We start from the raw sequence: 23382 nt of genomic DNA, 5'->3' as shown, positions 1-23382 counted from the left end.
GGGGGGGTAGGTATAGGAGAGATGTTAGGGGTAGGTTCTTTACTCAGCGTGTCGTGAGTTCATGGAATGCCCTGCCAGTAGCAGTGGTGGACTCTCCCTCATTATGGGCATTTAAGTGGGCATTGGATAGGCATATGGAGGATAGTGGGCTAGTGTAGGTTAGGTGGGCTTGGATCGGCGCAACATCGAGGGCCGAAGGGCCTGTACTGCGCTGTATTCTTCTATGTTCTATGTTTTATGATTACACAACATTCAGAACCATTCACGACTCCTTAGATATTGAAGCAGTCCATGTGCGCACACAACTAGATTTAGGCAATGGCATTGGCTTACAAGTGGAAAGTAACATGCACAGCTCAAGCAATGACTGTCTCCAACAAAAAACAATTCAACTATCACCCTTTGGCAATCAATGGTGTTATCATCATAGAATTCCTGACTATCAACATCCCAGGAGTTACCATTGACTAGAAACTCAACTAGACTCACTACACCAATGCAATGACTACAAGAGTAGGTAAGAGGCTGGGAATAATGCAGTGAGTAACTCATCTCCTGACTCTCCAAAGCCTGTCCACCATCTTCAAGGCACACATCAGGAGTGTGTTGGAATACTCCCCACTTGCCTGGATGAGTGTTACTGGCTGCAAAAGCTTGGGTTCCAAGTTATTGAGCATTGATTGAGTTACTGTTGTGGATCTGCAAGGGACAGAATTATGCTGATAATATGTTTGGATGGATGTTCACATTGCAGGTTAGAAACATTTAGAGAAAATGGGGAGATGCAGACCTCCCATGACAGAATTTTTAGAAATCCCAAAGAATAATAACCATCTGTGTTCTTAATCTATTTTAGTTGGAATTGTCTTTGTCTGGTTATTTATCCTAGAGAGGATGTGCACACTAATAATCTAATGTCTAATCTAATAATGATAGTCCTACATTAATAACAGGGAAAAAGCCAGAATTATGAAAGATGTGTTAAGTGATTATTTGGATCTGACTGGCCATCGTTTGCATGGATTTGTGAATGGGAAATCTGGTCAGATCAATGAATCTTTGAGGATGCTACTGGCAGAATTTATAAGTGGGAATTAATGGATGCACTACATTTGAATTTTCAGCAGGTTTTTGATGAAGGGTAAAGGATTAGCAAAATTAAAGCACTTGTGCTAATTTGTTATAACTGCATGGATTAAGGAAAATACAGTCAAAATAAAAAGATCAGTATATTGACAGGCTGTGACACATGGGACACTGCAGGGAGCATCACATGGGCCCCAACTGTTCGCCAAATGTAACAATTTCAAATTTGCAAATGAAGCCAAACTAGGTGGCAATTGTGTTGTAGGGAAGCAGCAAAGCAGTTTCATGAGGAATTGGGAAAACTTATTGTGTGGATAAGAACAATATCTGGTGGAATAGAAATTTGAAAAAATGTGAAGCTCTTCACTTCAATAGAAGGAAACAACATGCAGAGCAATTCTTGAATGGCAAGAGATTAGAATGTGCAGATGTACAAGGGGGACATGGATGCCCTCATCAATAAGTCACTGATGACTAGCATGAAGGTGCAGAAACTAATCAAGAAGGTGCATGATATGTTAACATTTAGTTATTGTAAGATAATTTAAGAACAGGAGTAGCAACATTTTCATTCAATTTTGCATACAATGTGCACCTGAAACACTGTGTACACTATTGATACCCTTACTTTAGGATGAATACTTTAAGAAGGATATTATTGCTATGGAGGGAGTGCAACAAAGGTTCACAAGACTGTGCTGGGGTAATGGAACTGAAGAGAGGTTGGGCAAAGTGCAATAAACACAAAAAAATGTGGACGCTGGAAATCCAAAACAAAACAGAGAGAGCTGGAATTCTGATGAAAAAGTCACAGGACTTTAAACATTAGCTCTGTTTTTCTCTCAACAGATATTGCCAGACCTGTTGAATTTCTCTAGCACTCGCTATTATTGTTTGATAAACTGGAGTTTTGAAGAATGAGAGATGATCTCACTGAACATTAGAAAATATTTAAAAGGATAAACAGGGTTGATGCAGGTACAATATTACCACTGGTTGGGGAGAACCTAGAACCAGGTGGTAGAATTTTAAAATAAGGGGGAAACCACTGAATATTGAACTGAGGAGAAAAGTATTTACTCAGAAGGTAATGAATCTTTGGAATTCTCTCAGGTTGTGGAAGCTCAATCATTGAGGGTTTTTTTTGTTGAGATCGTTCTTTAAAAGTCTGTCATTGACATAAAGACATATCGGGATAGTGTAGGGAAAAGGCTTTGAAGCAGATAGTCAGCAATTATTGTATTGAATGACAGAGCATGTTCATTTGGTAATCACTCTCTGCATAAAATTATTCATGTTTCAATGATCCATTCCAGTGTAAAATGTCTTATGCTTCAGTGATGTATTTGAGTATAAAATTACTTAGTTTTCAACTATATATGCCAATATAGAATGATTCCTATTTCAATGATCTTTCCAGTGTAGAATGACACGTCTCAGTGATCCATTCCAGTGTAGAATAAATAACGCCAATATTTTGGTGATTTATTCCAGTGTAGTATGATATATTTTTCAATGATCTGTTCCATTGTTGAATAATTCATGTTTCAGTGATTTATCCCAGTGTTAATTGATTCATGTTTCAGTGATCTATTCTAGTATAGAATGATTCATGCTTGGGTGATCTACTCCAATGTACAGTGATATGTTTCGGTGACGTATCCCAGTGCAAAATGACTTGTTTTGATGATCTATACGAGTGTACAGTGACTCAGGTTTAAATGATCCATTCCAGTGTAGAATGACTCTCATTTTTTGATGATCTGTTCCAGTGTGGAAAGACTCATGTTTAATTGGCTAAACATCTGGTGTAGGAGGGAGGGCTTTGGATATCTGGATCATTGGGACCATTGGGATCTCTTCAGGGAAGGTGGGACCTGTACAAGAAGGACGGGTTGCACCTAAACTGGAGGGGCACCAATTGCAGGGAAGTTTGCTAGTACCACTCAGGAGGGTATAAACTAGTGTGGCAGGTGGGGATGTGGGTGGGAACCAGAGCATTAGCTCAGAATGTGGAATGATTGAGGAGAAGAGAGGGGCTAAATCAATCAAGTCTACCAGGAAAAATAGACAGGGCCAAGTTAATGAGCACTGGGGTACTGGCAATCTGAAGAGTATTTATTTTAATGCAAGGAATATAACAGGTTAAGCAGAAGAGTTTAGAGCCTGGTGTGATAGCCATTACAGAAATTTGGTTGAGAAGAAGGGCAGGTCTGGCAACACAACATTCATTTCCAGTCTATTGTTCGAGTACTTTAGATGAATCAGTTTTTGTCCAATGTGTGCAAGAGGGTTTCCTGACACAGTATGTAGACAGGCTAACAAGGGGCGAAGCCACACTGGCTTTGGTACTGGGTAATGAACCCAGCCAGGTGTTAGATTTGGAGGCCGGTGAGCACTTTGGTGATAGTGACCACAATTCAGTTATATTTACTTCAGCAATGGAAAGGGATCGGTATATAACATAGAACAAGAGTTATTGCTGGGGGAAAGGCAATTATAATGCGATTAGGCAAGCTTTAGAACGTATAGGATGGGGAAGGAAACTGCAGGGGTTGTGCTGCAGCTGTACAAAACTCTGGTGCTGCTGCACTTGAAGTATTGCATACAGTTCTGGTCACCGTATTTTAGGAAGGAAAAGGAAGCTTTGGAAAGGGTTCAGAGGAGATTTACTGGAATGTTTCCTGGCATGGATGGAAGGCCTTATGAGGAAAGGCTGAGGGACTTGAGGCTGCTTTCACTAGAGAGAAGAAGGTTGAGAGGTGACTTAATTGAGACATACAAGATAATCAGAGGGTTAGATCAGTGGATAGTGAGAGCCTTTTTCCTCGGATGGTAATGGCTAGCACAAGAGGACATAGCTTTAAACTGAGGGGAAATAGATATAGGACAAATGTCAGAGGTTGTTTCTTTACTCAGAGAGTAGTAGGGGTGCGGAATGCACTGTCTGCAACAATAGTAGACTCACCAACTTTAAGGGCATTTAAATGGTCATTGGATAGACATATGGATGAAAATGGAATAGTGTAGGTTAGATGGGCTTCAGATTGGTTTCACAGGTCAGCGCAATATTGAGGGCCAAAGGGCCTGTATGTGCTGTAATGTTCTATGTTCTATGTTTCAGGTGAGAGAAAGGGATGTAAAAGGGGTGGAGGAGTTTTATAACTGATTAAGGAGAATGTCACATCTTTACTAAGGGAGGACTCAGAGCGGTCTAAAAAATATGGTTCATCCAGCGAGGCAATATGGGTAGAATTTAGGAATAAGAATGGTGTAATCACTATGATGGGGTTATAATGAGGGCCGTTGAAACTTTATTGCTGGAACAGCACAGCAGGTCAGGCAGCATCCAGGGAACAGGAGATTCGACGTTTCGGGCACAGGCCCTTCTTCAGGAAAGGCCTGTGCCCGAAACGTCGAATCTCCTGTTCCCTGGATGCTGCCTGACCTGCTGTGCTGTTCCAGCAATAAAGTTTCAACTTTGATCTCCAGCATCTGCAGACCTCACTTTCTCCTTATAATGAGGGCCTCCCATTATCTAACAGGAGATAGAGGACAGATATGTAAGCAGATCATGGAAAGATATGGAACCAGCAGGATGTTTAGAAATAATTCATTGATGGGATGTGGATGTCACTGGTTGGACCAGCATTTATTGCCCATCCCTAATTGCCCAGAGCGCAGTTAAGACTGAATGGCCTGCTAGGGCATTTCGATGGCTGTGGGTCTGGAGTCATTCCTAGAATGGTAGATTTCCATCATTAAAGGATATTGGTGAACCAGATGGGTTTTCTAACAATCAGCAATGGTTTAAATACCTCACTACATTCTTATGTCCAGATTATTACTGAATTTAAATTCCACCATCTCCACTGACAGGATTAAAACCGAGGTCCCCAGAATATTACCTACCTTTCTGCATTAACAGTCTAGCAAATAATATACTCGGTTATCTTCTACCCTATTTTCACACAAAAGCCAATAGAAGTTTGGAACATTGGCAACTGATGATCGATTAGTTGTTGATTTTAAAACTGAGATTGATAACTCTTATCAAAAAGTATGAAGGAATACAGACAAAAGGTTAAGGGGGTATTCAATGAACAGATGAAAAAGAAGGAAAGAGAGATACAATAGCCTGTGAAGTAGCAATTCGAGTAAGATATTGCAATAATAAACTTTACGCACCTGCAGAGAACCGTTAAGTCAACTGGACAGTTTCAGTGCTGAAGATGTTACAGTTCTAAAGTCAAAGGGATCCAAATCTCATCGGAATCCCACAGATCTCTCTGAAGCAAGATCCTGAGATAGCAATGAGAAACAAGAACCACAGTTTAGTTTTGTTCATACCTTACTAGTGGGGAACCTAATATCTCCCTTTATCTGAGGCCGGAGTGTCCAAGACAATGCCAGCAAGCTCCTGTTTCTGGGCCCATACATTACATTCTATTACCAGTCTCCATAAACGTCTCTTTGTAATTGATGCCTTACCTCCATGGGCTGCCTGATTGGGAAAACTTGCTCCACCACCAGTAGATATTGATCAATAAGGGAGTAAAGTTCACCAATTCCTGAGAGTCACAAAGTTTAAACATTGAACTAATAGGAGATGAAAAATGGGTGCAAAATATACCAATTTCTGGAATCAACGCAACACCTATCCCAAACCTGACTTCAGAGTGGATAAGGCGACTTGCTAAACATTAAATAACTGTCTGTAACAGATGTACGTAAGATGCCTAAGACCCGTTTTAGACTCCCCTTGTAAAATTGTCAGAAGTCACATGACACCAGGTTATAGTCCAACAGGTTTATTTGAATTCAAAAGCTTTTGGAATGCAGCCCCTTCATCACTGCACCTGGTGTCATGTGACTTCTGACTTTGTCCACCCCAGTCCAACACTGGCAGCTCCACATTGCTGCTAAATTAGCCACAGCAAGAGAAACTAAGGAATTTTTATTGCCTCCATTTTTTGAATTTTGCCCCCAACACATTGGTGGAAATGGAGAAGCTACTTAAAGACAAGTAACTAGGATATCACTAATTATAAGCAGAATGCAACCGAATTCAACATTATAAACAGAGAAGGTGAAGATAAAAATCTGGAAGAAAGCCAATTTCAAGGACATTAAAAAGGAACTAGCCTGGTTAAATTTGAAAGCCAATAAATGGAAAATAGAGTTGAACCAGCTCCTAAAAGAAGGAAATGAGTCAGCAGCAAAAGCTAGAGTTCTTCAGATTAATGGAGAAATCAATGAAACATAACAAACTTGCCTCTAATAATAGAAAATAAAATCAAGCAGAACATTGAGTGAATGGAAAGTTTAAAAAAAACCTAAGAAACATGGATTAATGATCTCAGTGAAGGCACCCATCATAGCAGACTATTCTAAGATTGAATTTTACATTCAATTTAAGGGAGACAGGATAGAGTCTGAGGCCACTTCTCAAGATTTTAAATAAGGCAATTATGAAAGCATGAAAGTAGAGATGGCTGAAGTGAATGGGCAAATTAGGTGAAAAATGGTCAGAGGAGATGCAGTGGCAGATATTTAAGGGATTATTTCAGAATACACAGTGTAGATACATTCCAAAGAATAGAAGACTTCCAAGAGATGCTATGACTATCCATTATTAAGTATAAATATTAACAATAGCATCAACCTTGAAGGAAAAACATAATTGTGTGAAGAGAGATGATAGGTTAGAAGGTCGGACAATGGCAAACAATGACCAAAAAAGGGAAAAATTAAGATTGCAAAGAGAAAGCAGCCAGGAATATATAAATATATTAATGGAAAATAAGGAAATGGCAAGGAATTGAATGGGTATTTTGCATTAGTCTTCATGATGCTGAATACAAGTAACATCCCAGAAGCATCTATATGGGTGGCACAGTGGTTAGCACTGCTGCCTCACAGTGCCAGAGACCCGGGTTCAATTCCCACCTCAGGCGACTGACTGTGTGGAGTTTGCACATTCTCCCCGTGTCTGTGTGGGTTTCCTCCAGGTGCTCTGGTTTCCTCCCACAGTCCAAAGATGTGCAGGCCAGGTGAATTGGCCATGCTAGTGTTAGGTGAAGGGGTAAATGTAGGGGTATGGGTGGGTTGCGCTTCGGTGGGTCGGTGTCGACTGTCAAAGGGCCTGTTTCCACACTGTAAGTAATCTAATCTAATCTATAAAAAAATTAGCAAATGGCAGGAAGGGAGAACTCTGGAAATGCTCAATTGCCAGAGAAATGGTACTGAGTAAATTGTCAGAGCAGCAGGCCAACAAGTGTGCTCAGATCCTCATGGACTTCATCCAAGGATCAACTTACAAACAGGAAGCAGAGAGTAGACACAAACAGGTTTTTTTCAGGTTCGCAAGATGTACCATAGGGATTGGAGTTAGGACTTAACTGTTCACAGCTTACGTAAATGACTTGGATGAAGAGACAGAATGCATAGTTACCTGATTTGCTGATGACACGAACAAAGAATCATAGACTCATAAAGCATGGAAACTGATCCTTTCGTCCAACTTGACAATGCCGACCAGGTTCCCAAACTAAACTAGTTCGTCTTGCCAACATTTGGCCATATCCCTCCAAACCTTTCCTATTCATTAACTTATACAAATATATTTTAAATTTTGTAACTGTACCTCCATCCACACTCCCTATGGCAGTTCATTCCATACATGAATCACTCTCTATGTAAAAAAGTTGCCCCTCATGTTCTTTTTAAAACCTTCTCTGCTCTCTTTAATAATATGCCACTTCGCTTTGACCTCCCCCACCCTAGGGGAAAGACCCTTGCTGTTCACCTTTTCAATGTTCGGCATGATTTTTTTCCAGTGAAAAGAAACTGAGCCTAATTTTTTTGTAATTCAAACCTTCCATTCTTGGCAACATCCTGGTAAATCTCTTCTGAACTGTCTCCAACTACGTTGTGAAGAGGACATAAGCAGACTACAAAAAGATTAAGTGTGTCGGAAGCAATTCAGAGAATTGGTTTTGAAGAAACATGCATGTCCTCTAGTATCTGCAAACCAGACTAACAGTTTCAGGAATAAAGGTTGGACAAGCTATGTTTGTATTTGTTGATATTCATAACAGGCAGCTTGATTGAAAACACACGAGGTATTAAGGGGTCTTGACAGGTTGGATGTGGAGATAATGTTTTCTCTTATGGGAGAATCTAGAACTAGAGCTCACTGTTAAACATTAGGGGTCATTTATTTCAATTAAATATGAAGTAAATTTTTTTTGAAGGTTCAGTTTTTGGAACTCTCTTCCTGTAAAGCAGAGTCCTTGAATATTTTAAGGCAGAAGTGGGTAGACACTTGTTAATCAAGATGGTAAAAGGTTATTGGCGGTCAGTGGGAATGTGGATTTGAGGTTACGATTAGATCTGCTGTGATCTTACTGAATAATGCAGCAGTATTAAGCAGCAGAATCACCTGCTCATTGCTTGGAGAAAGACTGATGACAAACATAAAAAGAAAATAATTCATAAACATGAAGAACAAAATACAAAGTTCAATAAAGGGCCAGTTAAAGCTTTGTGCAGATGATTAATGAGGTTTGCAGATACTAGAGGACATGTATGTTTCGTCAAAAGAAAAGATTTGAGGTAAGGTGCCATGCAGGATCTTTTCAACAAAATGAAGACACACGATATATGAAGGAGTGTGGCAGCATTTTGGCAAGCCGCTTAAACAAACAGAAAATAGTGAGCAGTGGAGTGAGTAGGAGTTGTCTCCCTTTCTCTTTGCCCAACAGTTTGAGTGACCACCTTCAAGAACTGCTCCCCTAGCGAGAATCAGCACTTTCAGGAACTGTATCCAAGTGAGAGGCAGCATCTTCAGAAACCATCACCTCAGTGAGAGGCAGCACCTCAGGAACTTTTCCCAAACGTTGCTGAGCAACATATCTGACTGAGTTAGATTTTTTCCCAGTTTTAAGCTCCAAAGGCATGCGGGCAAAAGGGATAGATTTGGCAGATTAGGTAAAGGTGAATCCAAAGAGATTTTGCAAGTTCATTAAGGGCAAAACAGTAACCAGGGCACCTTAAAAATCAATGAGACTGTCAATGTGTGGACCCACAGGAGATGGGTGAGATCCTAAATGTTAGTATTTATGATGGAGGAAAACATGGAAGCTAGGGAACTTGGGGATGTCAATAGAGATGTCTTAAACATAGTCCACATTACAGAAGAGGATGTTTTGGAGGTCTTAAAATACATAAATGTCGATAAATCTCTGGGATCTGATCAAGGGTATCCCAGGACATTATGGGAAGCTAGGAAAGAAATTGCAGGGTCCCTAGCAGAGATATTTATATCATTAGCAGCCGTGGGTGCGGTGCCGGAAAACTGGAGGGTGGCTAATGTTGTGCCATTATTTAAGAAAGGTTGCATGGAAACGCCAGGGAATAACAGACTGGTGAGCTGAATATTAGTGGTAGGTAAATTGTTGGAGATTCTGAAGATAGATTCTACCTGCATTTGGAAAGGCAAGGACTGATGAGGGATACTCAGTATGGCATGGGAGATCATGTCTCACAAATTTGATTGTGTATTTTGAAGAGGTAACCAAGAAGATAGATGAAGGCAGAATGGTAGATGTTGTCTATGTGGACTTTAGCAAGGCTTTTGACAAGATATCACATGGTAAACTGGTTAGTAAGATTAGATTGCATAGGATCCAAGGAGAGCTAGCCAAATGAATGCAAAACTGGCTTGACAGTAGGAGACAGAGAGTGGTGGTAGAGGATTGTTTTTCAGACTGGAGGCCTTTGATCAGCAATGTGCTGGGTCCACTGTTGTTCATCATTTATTTAAGGGGTTTGCACGAGAATATTAGAAGCATGGTTAGTAAGTTTGCAGTATGATGGACAGTGAAAAGGATTGTCTCAGAGTACAACAGGATCTTATTCAACTGGACCAGTGGGCCAAGAATGGCAGGTGGAGTTTAAACGCGAGGTGTTGTATTTTAGTAAGATAAACCAGGTCAGGATTTACACAGTTAATGGTAGGGCCCTGGGATATGTTGTTGAACAGGGAGACCTAGGGGTGCAGATACATAGTTCCTTAAAGTTGGCATCACAGGTGACAGGGTGGTGAAGAAGACATTTGGCACACCTTCCTTTATTGGTCAGCGCATTGAGTACAGGAGTTGGGACATCATATTATGGCTTTACAAGATATTAGTAACGCCACATTTCGAGTACTGTGTACAATTCTGATTGCCGTGCTATAGAAAGGACATTATTAAACTGGAAAGAGTGCAAAAAAGATTTACAAGGATGTTGCAGAGACTGGAAGGTTTGAGTTATAAGGAGAGGCTGGATAGGCTGTGACATTTTTCCTTGGATTGTAGGAGGCTGAGGGGTAACCTTATAGAGGTTTAAAAAAAAATCATGAGGGCATAGATAAGGTGAATAGCCAAGGTCTTTTCCCCAGGGTCAGGGAATCCAAAACTAGAGGGCATTAAGTTTAATGTGAGAGGGGAAAGATTTAAAAGGGACCTAAGGGGCAATTTCTTCACGCAGATGGTGGTATTGGTATGGAATGAATTGCCAAAAGAAGTGGTGGAAACTGGTATAATTACAAGATTTAAAAGGCATCTGGATGAGTATATGAATAGGAAGGTTTTAGACGGATCTGGGACAAATCCTGGCAAATGGGACTAGGTTAATTTGGGATATGTGCTTGGTGTTGATGAGTTGCAAGTCTGTAGCTCTATGATACTATAACTCATGTGTTGATATCTGTAGACTGATTCATTTTCAAGTGATCTATTCCAGTACAGAATACCATGATTTCAGATCAGTGAAAAATGACTCATGTTCCAATGGTGGATTCCTGTCTAAAATTACACACGTCTTAATAATCTATTCCAGTATAAAATGACCAATGTCTCAATCTACTCCGGTGTGGAAGGAGTAATGCATTCAAAATAAATTCCAGTGTAGAATGATATGATACATGTTTCAGTGATCTATTCCAAAGTCATCTATTCCAATGTAAAATGGCACGTGGAACCATAGAATCCCTACAGTGTGGAAACAGGCCATTTGGCCCAACGAGTCCACACTGACCCTCTGGGAGAGTAACTCACCCAGACCTATTCCTCTATCCTATTACTGTACATTTACCACTGACTAATGCTCCTAACCTAAACATTCGTGCACACTGTGGGCAATTTAGCATTGCCAATTCATCTAAGCCACACATCTTTGGATTGTGGGAGGAAACCAGAGCACCCGGAAGAAACCCACACAGACATGGGGAGAATGTGCAAACTACACAGACAGTCGCCTGAGGCTGGAATCAAACCTAGGTCCTTGGAGACCTTCATTATCATCTCCTGTTCCTTGGATACTGCATGACCTGCTGTGTTTTTCCAGCACCACACACTCTTGATTCTGATCTCCAGCATCTGCAGTCCTCACTTTCTCCTTGGCGCTGTGAGGCAGCTGTGCTAACCACGGAGTCACCGTTCTACCCATGTTTCATTGAGCTATCCAAGTGTAAAATACCTCATGTTCTGATACTCTATTCTAGTACAGGTGTTTTAGGTTTCAATGATTCATGTTCGAGTGATATTTTCCAGAGTGTAATGATTCATGTTTAAGTGATTTTCTTCAGTATAGAATGATACTATTTCGATGACATATCCCAATGTTTCAGTGATCTTTGCAGTGTAGAATGACTGCTGTTTCAGTAATCTATCCAGTATTGAACAATCCATGTTTTGATTACCCATTCCACTGTACAATGATTCACCTTTCAGTGATCAATTCTAGAGCAGTGACTAATGTATTAATGATCTATTCCAATGCAGAGTGACCTGTGCTTCAGACACCAATACCAGTGTAGAATGACCCAAGTTTCTATTATCTGTTCCAGTGCAGATTGCATCATGTTTGCATTACGTATTCCAGTGTTGAACATTCATGTTTTGGTGATCTATTCCAGTGTGGAATGATACTTGTTTCGATGATCTATCCCAGTGTAGACTGACTCACATTCCAGATGTATTTCAGTGTAGAATGGCCATTGTTTTAATAATCTGTTCCATTATACAATGATTCGTGTTTCAGCGATTTATTCCAGCGGAGAATGATTCTTGTTTTGATGTTTTATTCCAGTGATCAATTGCTCATGTTTTCGTGATCTTGTCCAGTCTAAAGTGACTCATGCTTTGATTATCTATTCCAATGTAGAATTGCATATGTTTCATAAATCCTTTCTCATGTAGAATGATTCATGCTTTAATGATCTATTCTAGTTCATAGAAATAACTCATATATCGATGATCTGTTCCAGTTTAGATTGATTCAGGGTACAGTGGTCTCTTCCAGTATAGGCTGATTTATTTTCAAGTGATCTCTTCCAGTACAGAATGTCATGATGCCAGTGTAAAATGACTCATCTTCTGATGATGAATTCCAGTGTAAAAAGATACTTGTCTCAGTAATCTATTCTAGTGTAGAAGGCGTAATGTGTTAAAGATCTATTCCTGTGTAGAATTACCATTATTCCGGTGATCTATTCCAGTGTAGAATAATTCATGTTTCAATAATCAGTTCCATTGCAGAGTGACTCATGTTTCAGTGATCTATTCCAGTGTAGAATGTCTGTTTTGAGAATCTATTCTATTCTGAAATTACTTGTGTTTTTGATGTCCAATTTAGAATGACTGACGTATCAATGATCTGTTCCAAAAGACGGGGTACTGGGCTAATGGTCGGATACTTGGTAGTGTGGATGAGCAGAGGGATCTTGGTGCCCATGTACACAGATCTCTGAAAGTTCCCACCCAGGTAAATAGTGCGGTGAAAAGAAGGTTTGGGGTGACTTGATAGAGGTGTACAAGATGTTTAGGGGTTTAGATAGGGTTGACCGTGAGAACCTTTTTCCACGTATGGAGTCAGCTATTACGAGGGGGCATAGCTTTAAATTAAGGGGTGGTAGGTATAGGACAGATGTTAGGGGTAGGTTCTTTACTCAGCGAGTCGTGAGTTCATGGAATGCCCTGCCAGTAGCAGTGGTGGACTCTCCCTCTTTATGGGCATTTAAACAGGCATTGGATAGGCATATGGAGGATAGTGGGCTAGTGTAGGTTCGGTGGGCTTGGATCGGCGCAACATCGAGGGCCAAAGGGCCTGTACTGCGCTGTATTTTTCTATGTTCTAATGCTTCATGTTTCAGTGATTTATTCCAGTGTAGAGTGAAATTAGTTTTGATGATCTTTCCCAGCATAGAAAGACTCCTGTTTCAGCCACCTATCCAGCGTAGCATGTCCCATGTTTTGATGATCTATTCCACTGTACAATTATTGACCTTTCAGTGATCTGTTCCAATGCAGGGTGACCTGTGCTTCAGGCATCAATTCCAATGAGTCAATAACCCATGTTTCCACTATCTGTTCCAGTATAAAGTGACCCATATTTCAATGACCTATTCCGGTATGGTATGATTCAAGTTTCAGCCATCTATCCAGTGTAGAATAATCTATGTTTTGATGACCTATTCCATTGTACAATGATTCATTTTTTAGTGATCAATTCCAGTGCAATGACCCATGTTCCTATTATCTATTCCATTGCAATTGAACCATGTTTGCATTATATATATTACAGTGCAGATTGAACCATGTTTCAATAGTCTATTGAATAACCCATGTTTTGATGATGTATTCTAGTGTAGAATACCCATTTTCAAATGTCTATTCCAGTATACAATGATTTTTGTTTCAGTGATAATTCTTATTCAAATATTACTGATTTTTCTGTTATCAATTCTAGTGTAGGATGACTCACATTTTGATGATCTAGTCCAGGGTTGAATGATCCATGTTTTGATAATATATTCCAGCGTGGAAGGACACTTGGGATATGGAAGATCTCAGTGTGACTTGTGCTTCAGTGATCTATTCCAGTGTAGAATGACTGATTTTTTTTTAGTGATCTATTCCAGTGTTTAGATTGCTGAATATTTTGATGATCTAGTGATGAATTATCAGTGATTTTTCAAGTGAAAAATGTCCCAGGTTTTGATAATCTGTTGCAGTGTAAAATGACTCATGTTTCGGTGATCCTGCCAGTGCAGAATGACTGACTCATATTTCAGTGATCAATTGCAGTGTAGAGTGATCAGTTTTTCTTGGCTTAGTCCAACTCACAATAATGCATTTTTTTTAGTCATCTTTCACGTGAAAAATGACCCATTTTAATAATCTATTGCAGTATAGAATAACTCCTGTTTCATTGACTGATGTTTCAGGGATCTATTCCAGAGTAGAGTGACCCATGTTTTTATGACCTACGCCATGTTTCAGTGGCATATTCCAGTGGATAAAGACTTGTGTTTCGATAGTTTAATCTGGTTCAATTACTTGTGTTTCTGTGATTAATTCTAGTGTAAAAATGACCCATATTTTGATGATCCATTCCAGTGCAGAATGATTAGCCTTTCAGAGATCTGGTCCAGTGCAGAATTTTTCATGTTTCAGGGAGATCCCTGAAAGTGTGAAATTATTTGGGCTTTAGGGATCTTTTCCAATCTATATTTTTTCAGGTTTCAAGGATCTGGTCCACTGGGTTCGCTATATAAATATAGCGGCTGCAAGATTAGGTCAGAAACTAGGAATACTGCAGCAAGTAACTCACCTCATGACTCCCCAAAGCCTATCACCATTTAGAAGGCACAAGTCAGCAATGTGATGGAATACTTCCCACTTGCCTGGATGGGTACAGCTCCAACATTACTCAAGAAGCTCGACACCATCCAGGTCAAAGCAGTCTGCTTGACCAGGACTCCATCCACCACCTTCAACGTTCACTCCATCAGTACTGTTTAAAAAGTGGCAGCAATGTGTATCATCTACAAGAGACACTACTGCAATTCATCATAAATCCTTTAACAGCACCTTCCAAACCCGCGAGCACTTCCATCTGGAAGGACAGGGGGAGACACCACCACGTAAACATTCCCCTTCAAGTCACTCCCCAAGCTGACTTGGAGATATATCACCATTCCTTCAATGTAGCTGGGTCAAAATTCTGGAACTCCTTTTCTAAGGACATTGTAGGTCAATCGACAGCTCACCACCACCTTCTCAAGAGCAACTAGGGATGGTCAACAAATCCTGATCTAGCTAGTGTTATCCGCAGCCCATGAAAAATAAAAACACCAAATCCGTAAATCAAACAGCTCAACAAAATTGATAGACAGGATCTTTGTTCTCAATGATCTGTGTTTGGTATGCCCAATAAATATTAAAAGTTTGCTGTGATAAAATCTTCTTACACATCTCTAAGATCACTTTTCAAAGCTTGCCTGATGTTCTTTACTCTGTTTCAGGTTGTGAAAATGATGATTGTGGTTGTTCTGACCTTTGCCTTTTGCTGGCTGCCCTATCATTTGTATTTCATTCTGGCCAGTTTCAAGAAGGACATCTATTATGAAACCTACATACAGCAGGTGTATCTGGGCATTTTCTGGCTAGCCATGAGCTCAACCATGTACAACCCCATCATTTACTGCTGCCTTAACAACCGGTGAGCACAACAGCCCAACAGTGGGTACATGGGCAGGCAGAGGGGAAGCTGGTGGCAGTGGATACAGATACAGAGACAGGACAGCCATGGGGCTGGGTACAGAGAGGGGCAATAGGCACAGTAATAATCATGAAACTGGCTGACAAGGGCAGATAGATTGATAGAACCAACAACAGTAACAAAAACTTTGTCGGGACTTTAATATAGCCAACTGTCCAAAACACTCGAACTATCATTAAAGAAAATGTCACTGAGCCATGTCAGGATTGTCATAATTAACGATTGATGTTATCTTTAGATAGACTAACAGAGCAGGGAATGAAAGATGATTAGACGTCTTTAGAAATCCTGAGTTTAGAGTCCAAGCAAATGAAAGCACTCTCTACATATGATGGTGTGACAAAAATTCAGAAACTTAAATTAGAGGAATACTGAGATCTCCAAAGGTTTGTAGGGACTAGAGTGGGTGACAGAGAGAGGGAGGGGTGTAGGGCCTGGAGGAAGTTACAGAGATAGTGTGGATGTAGGGGTCGGAGGAGGTTATAGAGATAGGAAGGGGTTTAGGAACTGGACAGGTTACAGAAATAGGGAGGGGTGTAGGGCCTGGAGGAGGTTACAGAGATAGGGAGGGTGTAGGGGCTGGACGGTTTACAGAAATGGGGAGGGGTGTAGGGCTTGGAGGAGCTTACAGAGATTAAGAGAGTTGTAGATAGGAAGAGGGGTAAGGATTGAAGGAAGTTATAGAGATCGAGAAGGATGTGGGGGATGGTTCAAAGATTGTTGGGAAATGCCAGATGTAATGATACAACATCAAGACGAGAAACTTTAGATCAAATGAATTGTAGGTGAGTGCAGTCCCAAACAGATTGATGACAGTGGAGACGTTTCAGAGCAGAATGGTGTGAACGTCAGTCAAGAAGGATGAGGGCAATTTACCTTCATCACAGTCACACAGGATGTCATTGGTGAGTATGACAGCAGCTGTCTTAGTGATGTGGTTGTGGAGAATGTTGTCTGAATGGTTTAAACATGGAATTCCAGGAAAGGAGACACAGACTTGAGAAACTAGTTGTGGAATTTGAGAGGAAAATGACATTGATGGAAGGATGGGGGAATTCTTGTTATTGTTTGGAGCAGGGCTTTGATGCTAGTAGAGGAGGGAACGGTATTTGAAAAGGATGACAGCTAACTTGTGTCGGGTCAAGATACTGACAGTTCAATGAGAATAGAGTTGAGGCAGCAGGAGGTGGGCAGACTGTCAGATGGTCTGGATGCGTGTGAGGAGGCAAGCAGAGAAAAACCAACATTAACCATCAAACACTGCTAATTGTATATAGACAGATGAAAGAACAGGCAAGTTGGCAGGCAAATGCAAGTACAGATGGAAGGTAAGCAGGCAGCAGATGGGTAAACAGAGACAGGCAGAGCCAGTGTTCTGATGTTGCAGTAATCTATGTTCCTAATTGAAAGTTTATTGACTACTCAATTTTACAGCTCCTTCCAGTCATTCCTTACATATGCTTCAGGATATAGACGTTGAAGCAGTATACTTAATCAATCAATTTTTATCTCCTGTCCCCAAATCACCCATGTATTTCCCATCTATTAACCACTATCAATAAATCACCCGTGTAGCCAATTGGATACTTACAGGCAAAGCCCATTGAGGGCAATGCTAACCATCAGAGGGCATTGGGAGAGTGAGTGGGACTAAATAAAAATGGAGTTGAAGGGGGAGATAAAGCACTGAGCCCTCGCGGTGCCCCCCCCCTTCTCTAAAGAGACACCGCATGGTCCCTCTTCAAGGATACCCACCGGCACAAACATAGCTGGGGAAGAGGGGCTGACAATCTACAGAGATGACCCCCTCCACAGCCCATTGCCTGGATCTGTTTACAGGCCCAGAAGCAGACCCATGAGGACATCCTCTAAACTGCCTGCATCCCTCCGCACCAGGTGTCCAAAGATCAGGAGTGGTGGGCTGAAGTGCAACCTAAAGCACAACAAAAGGTTTTCTCAAATCACTAAAAAGACGGCTTCGTATGTATGTTCAGACAATTAATAGTCCCATCTGCTTCTTCTGAACATTAAATAATCTTAACAATGAGATTAACCTAACATTAACAGGATGACTAAATACATTTTCCAGAACCAAGATTGGTTGATTTTTATTCTATGTGGAAGTGCTGGTGTTGGACCGGGGTGGACAAGGTTAGAAGTCAGATGACACCAGGTTGAAATCCAACAGGTTTATTTAAAATCACAAGCTTTTGGAGTGCGGCCCCTTTGCCAGGTGAAGTAAGAGAGAAGCACACAGAACACAGAATTTATAGGCAGAGAGATGCAAATGGTGTGAGTGGAGTGTCGACGGGCTGCATAATAAGTCTCTGCAGGTGATCAAGACTATCAGACAGTGTGAGTAAAGTTTGGTAAGCGGCCTTCAAGATATACAACAATGCAGAAACGGAGCAGAAACTGATAGCCAAATTCCATACCCATGAAGATGGCCTCAACAATGATCTTGAGTTTATGTTGTGCAACGTGTGACCCCATCACACTGTTTTGTATCTGTGAAGTTTCCTTACTGTCCTGTTTTGACACCACCACCTCAATAAATTGTTATGGTCTCTCTATCTTATTTAGTTTGGACAATTTTGGATTACTTATTACATTGGTTATGTTATTCCAGCCATTTGGTTAGTCTCCAGCATCACCTTATTTTTAGTCTATGTAATTATCTTTCTGCCTCATTTATTCAGATTATAGGTCAACTCTCTCCTTGATATTCAATTGTTGACACTTTACTCACACCATCTGACACTCTTGCTCAGCTGCAGAGACCTACTATTTCAGCCTGTCAACATTCCACTCACACAACTTGTATGATCGATCTGCCTATAAAATCCGAAAGCTTGTGATTTCAAATAAACCTGTTGGATTATAACTGGGTATCATCTGACTTCTGACTGATTTTTCTTCTGTAAGCGTTGCAGAGCTAAGGAGAGTTGATGAAATTAAGATACAGATCAGAACAGGGTTGGAGTGCTCCTCCTAAACTAATCAGCACTAAATAGACTCTTCATATCACAAGCAGCGGTTATTATAGAGACCAGGCAGTTCTGTGATGGCTCCCAAGAATATTTTCCAATCACAGGAACATCATGTACAAGGCAGGAAGTTAGGAAATGAGAATTGCTTGATCCAGAATGACCAGTCACCTTGATTCTCTTCCACCATCGTCTTATTGTCTAATCATAGCACTCAGTTCCTGTTTAGCAATAGAGGTGAGGAAACTGCAGTGGCTGAGTGTTTTCTACATTATCTGCCTTTCCCAAATCATTATGTCAATATTCCTCATCCGCTGTTTCCAAAAGGAAGTAATGTGTAAGTGGGTAGTGTAATTGAGGCGGGGGGGATTGCCAGACCAGATTGTGGAGGGTGGTTGGGTACTGAGCTACACTGGGGTGGGGGTCATGTGGTCCCATTGGGATTGTGGCTTTCTGTACTTTAACATTTCCCCCACGTCTCTGGAATGTGTACAATCTCTGGAGGAGAGTAGGTGTGAATCATCTTGGAAAGTGTACAACATTGTCGAATTCCACGATGCATTATGTATCATTTTTCATGTTGTCGTTGCCCAGATTCCGCATTGGATTTAAGCGAGCTTTCCGCTGGTGCCCCTTTGTACACGTCAGTCCCTACGATCAACAGGAGTTAACGACAGTGGTGAGCTTCCGAATGACATGCAGCAGCACATACACTGGAAACAGGATGGAAACAATGATAACTAGCCACATCGATTCCAATCATGATGAAACTGAGGAGGCAAAAGCAAAATTCATCACTTCTCAGACCATTCTTTGAAATGCATTTGGTCGTGTATAGGATCTCTTCAGAGCTGAGGACTAATATTGAAACTGGCAGCTCCCACATAGAGGGGTTACATTGTCTGGGCTCAAGAAGATGAAACAATGAGCCATTCTCCAATGCTGACTCTCAATTCTTTGACTGAGATGCCTGACTTGATGTTCCTGAACCTACCGTACCCACTGCTGTTCTTCAGTTCTGATTCCTGATTTTCTAATCTAGCTGCTGATTCCCTGAAACTGGATCCTGATTCCTGGACCATGTTTCCCCAGATCCCTGCATCTCTGACCCAGTAATCTAAGCTCTCCAGAGAACTGAGCACACTAGACCTGCTCAGGCTCAAAACAACCACTTCATCAGGCTGACTGAATACCTTAGCAAGTTACAGGCCTTTCATGTCACCTTCATTCCAATGTCTACATTTTGGGCCTTCCACCCTATCATCATGAACGTGCAGGAAGAATGTAAGTTGTGTAAATACAAGATAAAGAAAAAAAAGACTTGCATTTACATTGCGCCTTTCACAACCTAAGGTTTCTCTTTTCAGTAAATGAGTCATTTTTGAGGTGCAGGTATTGTCATTGTAAATAGGGTTGTAATAGTAATAAGCCTGTGCATGAAACAATTTCAACTATCTGTGTATAGAGAATGTGATTTACAATTGAATGAAGAGGCTATTTTATCAGAAAAATAACCTTGTTAAAATTAAGGTTAATCATCTTTAAATTTTATATTCAATGATTACATTTGTCTTTTGCTGTTATTTCACTTTAACTTTGAACTGAGGAGATTTCAGGACGCAGGAATCAATTAGTGACACTACTGATAATCCTGTTTGTGACCCACCCTTCCACTAATCAGGGTTTAAACAGAGAGAGAGGACAGAACCTCTGAGAAAGCATATCATTCTCACTGCAATAAGATGACCCAGAGTGAACTGAATGCATGATTAAAACTTTATACGTTAGAGTGTCTTCCTTTGAGCAGAAAGGTTTTAAGGGGAGATGGAATCAAAGTGTCTAACAGTATGAAGAGTTTTACTGGATTAGATAGAGAAAAAGCAGGAAGACTGGTAACCAGAGGGCACAAATTTCTAATAATTGACAGAAATCCATTTGGAAATAATACAAGTTTATTTTACATAGTGCAATATTATGATCTAAAAGGCAGAGGAAGAGTGGGGAAAGCACATTCAATCATAAATTAAAGTAGGGAATTGAATAAAGCCTTGAAAAGGGACATTTTTCAAAGACATAGGAAAGAGCAGGGGAAGTGGAGTAATCAAATAGATCTTTTAAAAAGCCAGAATAGCTGTGATAAACTGAATAGCCACCTCCTGTTTGTATCTTTCTTTGGCAATGACAGCACAAAGCAAAGAAATCCTTCAAAACAGGACCATCCATCCAAATCTGAAAAAAATCACAGCCTTTCTCTTTCTCCCTCTGTCTCTCACTCTCTCTCTCTCTGGAAAAGAGGGAGTATATTTAGGAGACCCAAGGTGCAGCATAGAATAGGGGACAGTAGGACAAAGCAACTAAGCTAATGCTGAGGATCATTCAGAACAGAGTGATTGGATCCAGGAACAAGTGAGCTCTCACAAGGCTGCTAGTATCTTCAAGAGCCCAAGGAATATGAACAACATTAAACAGAACGCTGTTTCCAAATCCTACCTGCACCTGAGCTGAATGGTGTTAACACAATTTTATTTACACTCACATTCGCCAATGTTTAAGAACAGTTCAGACTAGAATGGTAGTTGCACAGAGTAAGAGTATCAGCAGTGGTTTCACTCTGCACCTTTATTAACTGAGTTCCTGTTCAGATTGGTTATTATACCCAACTGTTTTGGCCACTGGCCTCACTAGATTCAACACTGGGATACAATCAGGATACATCAGGGAAACAGGTACTTTGGCCCATTCAGTCCATGTCAGTAATTACTCACCTTACTCCGATTTGTTATCTCATTTCTGTCACTCACCAAACTAATTTAATCTAAGTACTCTTGGCTAATCTAATCTTGAGCTATGATATTGTTTCTGTCTCAAACACAAGCCCAGAATTAAATAACAGAGAGTTGCCTTGTCTCAGACTCTCAGTTACTGGTTATAGCCTGATCCCACTTCACCTGTCCATCTTTTCCTTGTTCTGAAACAGAGGTGCACGTCAAATGTAAATTGCTGCTAGCTTAAGGATGATTTTTGTAGACAGGATCCAGAAGTTGTGGAGTTGTGTAGTTATGTTTTCCTGGCTATCCTAGAATTGCGACCGCTACATCCCACCACAAAACCGAGAATTGCTGCTATCCACAAACCAGCCACTGGCTGTGGCACTATGATACCCCATTCAGACAAGGCTGGACCTGGCAACATCCTTGTGGTTCATTCCTGAAAGAAGAAGCATGGAACAGTCACACCAGCAGCACAGTAGAGTTTTTAAGAGGCTAGACAACCTTATTGCAAGTAATTTCATATTTTTGGATCTTTTTCCAATGTCTGGAAATACTCTGATGTTCTGTTAGACTTGTCATTGTATTCTCACTTCATCACAAGGAGTGAAGAAAGAGGCAGGGGTCCTGCCCTTGGACAGAGAGGTGAGCGAGGGCAGTGGGCAATGGAAAGGGAAGGTGGGTAGGCATGGATGGACATGTTTCTGAGATGGGTTAAAAGGAGAGTAAGTACAATTTAATATGGACAAATGTGAGATAACAAAGTAGAATTTTCAGGAAACTAAAATTGTTGGGAAATCACAGCAGGTTTGGCAGCGTTTGTGGAGAGAAAGCAGAGATAATGTTTCGAGTCCAGTGATCCTTCTTCAGAACTGACTGAAAGCTTGGCAAAGATTGGTATATAAGCTGAAGTTGGGGTTGGCAAGTGGGGAGAAGAATAAACAATAGATGGAAATGGAGCCCAGAGACACAGATCAACAGTCGGACAGAAAAAGGAATGGGTAAAAGTCAACCTAGAAGTATCAAGAGCAGCTAATGGGGATCATGAGTAGCTGCCAATGGTTGTGGTGTAAGCTCATGTTTGTGGGGGTTGGGGTAAGGACATGGGAGAAGATGCTCAGGCCCTAAAATCATTGAATTCGATCTCGAGTCCTGATGACCGCATGATCCCCATGCAGAAAATGAGAAGCTCTTCTTCCAGCTTGCACTGAGCTTCACTGGAGCATTGCAGCAAGCCTGAGACAGAGATTTTGGCTAGGGAACACAGTGGCAGGCAACTGATGATTTGGTGATAGTTTTGTGGACAGAATGTAGATGTTCTGCAAAGCGGTCACCCAGTGTGCATTTTGTCTCCCCAGTGTAGAGGAGACCACATGGTGAGTAGTGAATACAGTGAAGTGCAGGCTTCCTCTTGAAGGTGTGTCCGGGGCCTTGGGAGGTGAGAAGGGAGAAAGTAAATGGGCAGGTGTTACACCTTGTGTTCTTTCTCAAAGATCCATCCCATTGCTGGCAATGTTTTTCTACAACCTCTACCATCAGGGAGAAGGTACAGAAGCCTGAACACACGCATCAGCCGGTTTTGTTACAGTTTCTACTCAACTGTTATGAGAATACTGAATGGACTCTCAAACTCTTAACATTCGCCTGTACCTGTGCTTTTGTCTTAGCCACTGTTTACCTATTATTTACTTATCTATGCTACTTAACTATGTGATCTGCCTGTATTGCTCACTGTGCCTTGCTACACATGATAATAAATTCAATTCAATTCAATTCATGGAAAAGTATTGCGAGGCTGTAGGCAGGCATGGGGAGTGGAGGAGGAGTGGACCAGGGTGTTCCAGAGGGACCAGTCCCTGCAGATTGCTGACAAGGGAGGAGTGGGGACTATGTGTCCGGTGCTGGCATCTCGCTGGAGGTGGTGGAAA

The 23382-nt window shown here is 41.0% G+C and overlaps 1 protein-coding gene across 1 annotated transcript in view; it reads left to right on the top strand.

Annotated features, from left to right (window-relative positions):
• tacr2 (tachykinin receptor 2) overlaps nucleotides 1–23116 on the top strand; it is a 97462-nt gene extending 74346 nt beyond the window's left edge. Inside the window, exons 4-5 of the mRNA XM_043683148.1 lie at nucleotides 15443–15639; nucleotides 19281–23116. Coding sequence (XP_043539083.1) covers nucleotides 15443–15639; nucleotides 19281–19503 — 420 coding nt within the window. The 3' untranslated portion in view covers nucleotides 19504–23116. The remainder of the gene's footprint in view (nucleotides 1–15442; nucleotides 15640–19280) is intronic.
• Nucleotides 23117–23382: the final 266 nt, after the last annotated feature.

Source organism: Chiloscyllium plagiosum, chromosome 46 (genome assembly GCF_004010195.1).
Source record: "Chiloscyllium plagiosum isolate BGI_BamShark_2017 chromosome 46, ASM401019v2, whole genome shotgun sequence".
Lineage (NCBI taxonomy): Eukaryota > Metazoa > Chordata > Chondrichthyes > Orectolobiformes > Hemiscylliidae > Chiloscyllium > Chiloscyllium plagiosum.
Note: the sequence above shows the minus strand (reverse complement) of the source record. Positions and strands in the feature narration are given on the sequence as shown.